Source organism: Diaphorina citri, unplaced genomic scaffold (genome assembly GCF_000475195.1).
Source record: "Diaphorina citri unplaced genomic scaffold, Diaci psyllid genome assembly version 1.1 scaffold76757, whole genome shotgun sequence".
NCBI classification, from domain to species: Eukaryota; Metazoa; Arthropoda; class Insecta; order Hemiptera; family Psyllidae; genus Diaphorina; species Diaphorina citri.
Window position 1 is genome coordinate 6,419 of NW_007453871.1, and position 3,829 is coordinate 10,247.

At 40.0% G+C, this 3,829-nt stretch overlaps 1 protein-coding gene across 1 annotated transcript; it reads right to left on the reverse strand.

Annotated features, from left to right (window-relative positions):
- Positions 1 to 1,707: 1,707 nt before the first annotated feature.
- On the reverse strand, positions 1,708 to 3,638 carry LOC103524019 (ATP-dependent permease PDR11-like). Its single transcript, XM_008489027.2, has 4 exons — positions 3,485 to 3,638; positions 2,906 to 3,056; positions 2,483 to 2,600; positions 1,708 to 2,291 (listed from the first exon to the last, which is right to left on the reverse strand). Exons 1-4 carry the CDS (start codon positions 3,616 to 3,618, stop codon positions 1,801 to 1,803), a joined length of 894 nt encoding a protein of 297 aa, XP_008487249.2. The 5' UTR covers positions 3,619 to 3,638; the 3' UTR covers positions 1,708 to 1,800.
- Between the last annotated feature and the right edge of the window lie 191 nt (positions 3,639 to 3,829).

The following is a 3,829-nucleotide window of genomic DNA, read 5'->3' on the forward strand; positions in this document are numbered from 1 at the left end:
AACAGTTACTTACATGTTTATTTTTCAGGAAAGTAGTTCAACTTGGGTTGTGTAAAAACGCTTGCTATGTGCTTTAACTACGAATGTATCTAATATAAACGAAAGAGCCAAAAGTTGTTTTAACATTAGAAATATACGAAGATGTTAATCGAAAGAGGTAGTTAAGGTTATTACCCGTAGGCTAGAGAAAGCGAGGGTTTTATGCTTCTGCAATAAACTTGGCAAAATACTAACCTCATTTATAAAATGTAATGTTTCATTTATTTTTGTATTGTATGGATATGTTATTATTAAGAGATGGAAGGATGTAGACACCCCTCCCCCTATAAATATTATTAAAGTGTAAAAAAAAAAAAATTGAAAAGAAAAGGAAAAAGGATGAATAGTCTCCTTCCACCAACGCTATACTAAGTCTATGGCGAGGCCTCATAGAGTAGTACCTAGACGAAAAGGAAGCGCGATGAGAACAATTTCATGGATTTTTAGGTCGAAGTTTAGCAGGAGAATAGCATTGTAGTTTTTCTAACTGTTACCTTGCAAAAAGTCTCATAGGACTCACTCCCCCTAACCCAGACCTTCACCTCCGACTACAACTGGTTTAACTTAACTGTTTCAAAGGTATAAATCTGGTTGTTCACGTTGTTCTCAAAAAACTGTAGAAACCGGGGGCCAGGTTTCTCAGTGGCACAGTGATTTCGCGATTATGGAAAACCTACATGAGGACGACTAACTTAATCATACGCACTTCGCGCTATCCGAGATGTTAAGCAATAGCAGTATTGACCTGTCGGTCCTTATGTTTAATGTTCGCATGTTTCGCTTCTTCTTGACGATTGTTTGATGTACTCAATCTTTCGGGTTTGTTTTCAAAACGCTTTGCCACCTAAGATAGTGCCACCCGGCCTCTAGGGTCTTACCTCTTTGAGTTGTCACAGTCCCACACCCGTTAGCAATTCAGCGAATTAGGATAATGACGACTGAACCTTACTAGGACTTACTGATAAAACAGAGTCATCAGGGAAGAGGTTACGTTGAGATTGTTTCAGCATCTTACAACCCGTCTAACCTATGAGGTTGTGATTGGATTTTAGGTTCCTATTATAGAAAGAAAACTCAAAAAGGTCCTTCATTGTTAGGTTTGCTTCCTGCATGTCTCCCGGGATTGAAGTTAGTTTAGATTTCGTCACCGAATACTACCACCACCTATATTGATACTTTTCTTTAAAGGGATCGTACCAAGGATGGGTCAGGGGGTATTGAGTGTAAAAGTTGGTTCAGTGGACCGAAGACCTTTTAAAAAAGGGCTAAAACCTTTAAAGGTTGTAATGGGTGCACTTTGTTCCATCGATTCGGGAAGTAGGACACAGCTTAATTGGCCTGGATAAAGGAACGATGACAAAGGACAGGTTTTTCCTGACCTTTTCTAACAACCAAAGCTGTTTAAACCCGAAAGTAACTTCTTGTGTAAATACACTGGGAAAGGTCAGGCCGAAAGCAACAATAGTTATCATGCCGGTGACGGAGACAATTTCCTGGTTACTGTTTAAAAAAACCCGTTGAACTGGCGTTCCGTCTAATTGATAAAACCGTAATGAACTGGAATCATTTCGTATACTAAGACAACCTGAAAACTTGCAGGAGTGGACTTTTTGTGATCTTCTGTTACGGTAATTTTTCCGGAGACTAGGATCTGAACAGTACAAAAAATGCAATGACCCTACCTGAAAAATCAAAGAAATAAAAACACGCCAATTTCCTATAAAAGATAAAAATACATAAATAAAATACTCTGAGGGATCTTTATTTCTTAGCTTTAGATTTCTGTTTACAAAACGACCCTAGGAGGATAAACACAAACACACAGGCGCACAGACACACACCCCAGAATATCAAGGGTACTGTCCAGTAATTTTCACCTGGCTCAGGCAGGAAGCCAACGTAAGATAAAGCGGCAGTACCATTAGGGGGAGGACAAGGGAGTTGTACGATAATATCCTGATGTTGAACCTGTTTGTTTCTGCATAGCATATTAGCGGAGTAGCTACTCAGTACAGGAGCGGAGTACTCTCTACTAGCTACCGCCTTTATAATCCACCGTGCTGGGGACAACTGTGTCAGGAATGGATGTAACGGATACATGAGGTCCCGGATGTGAACAGCTATACCGCTAGATAAGGACACGATTGCTGAGGCCAGGCCTGATACGAGGGTAGCCCAGGCACGGGATGGTGTGAGGAAACCGAATGTGATGAACAGGGTTTGCATACAGATCAGATAGAGAATTGTGTATACTGGAATCAACAAGAGGGAAAAGGGGTTAGTCATTAATTATTAGAACATTGGAAGTCAGTGAACATTGGAACTTATTCAGAAAAAAGGTCCGGTCCAGTGGAACTCAAACACTAATCAGCATATCTCTGCCATGTTTTGAAAATAAAAGTGGTTGATAGTCAAAGTTCTTGTAGAAGAACACACTACTCACCAACATAAATGTAGAAGGCCTCTGTGTCGGGACCCTGAATGTAAAGGCCGGACATGGCGTAGGCAGGAATCACCAGCCCTAACCATATGATCAGACTGGCAGGAATTGAGCAACATAACTGAAAACATGAAAATGGAAATAATGATCAGTGTTTAGAGATATGCTGTATCAGACGTTACTCTTGCAGCAAGCAGAGGTCGTCGAAAATTTGCATAATGACAAGGTACTATTACTGCAAGTATTGACTCCAAATTTCCTATGTTTTGTATTGTTACTGACTGGTACTGGAATCTGAGTGTAAACTTGGTTTCAGTTGAACCGGAATGAGCAATCTAATTGGTCGATTTAATCCAAATTTAAACTAAGTTTGTGTTCCCGTCCTTAGATAGTTATATCATTGTAACCTAACTGGTTGCAACTCACCATCACAATAATGTAGACAGCCCTGGAGTAGAGTCCGTCCTTGATATCGCTTTCTACAGCCGCCCTGTCGTGACCATGACATCTGGCCATTGATAACCAAATGAGGAGAGGCCAGGACGCTAGACACATGATGGTGTAGTGGTAGCCAAACCTGGAGAAATGATACAGATAAAGATGTTGTGGGTATAGACTAGAACTAGGATTTGAGGTAAAATTCTCATATGACTGTTGAAGTAAAAGTCTCATAGCTGCTTTTCGAGAAATCTCTGGTAAACAATGTACCTAATTAGATCTTGAAATCTCAAGGTGTGTCCAAAAATAGTCGACTGGCCCTTGATCGATGTCGATCGACGAGGTGAATCTAAGTTGTCGAGGCAATGAACGTGTCAGTCGACATCGATGGCCGGTCGACTATGTGTGGACACACCTTTTAAAGTATAAAATAAATTTGGGGGGAAGAAACCACATTCCTCAAGCTCTTCAAAGAAAAGTTTCCTAAAGCAATGAAGAGTTTATGACTACTCTACAGTACTTTCTTTTTTAGGGTAGAGGGGAGAAAGAGTTTCTATTATGTCTTACCTATCATTAAGTAATAGTTGAGAATCAGAAGATGGCACGTCCCAAAATATACACCCGATAATGACCGACAGGATGGTCGCAATTAACAACTGCGACAGCCAATTCAGCAGACTACTGGGCTGCGAGTATGCCATTTGACGTCTGAAATCATCAGTCAAACGTAGATTAATATTACCTCCTTGTACCGTCTTTTGCTAGTTCGCTACTGACATTTAAATGCATGGTCGATATAAATATACGAGTAGTTCATAATTAATAATTACATAAGTAAAAGACAATATTTGTAAATGACATTCTCAAGATGCGAATTAAAATGTACTTCTTCATAAATCTAATCGAATCCTG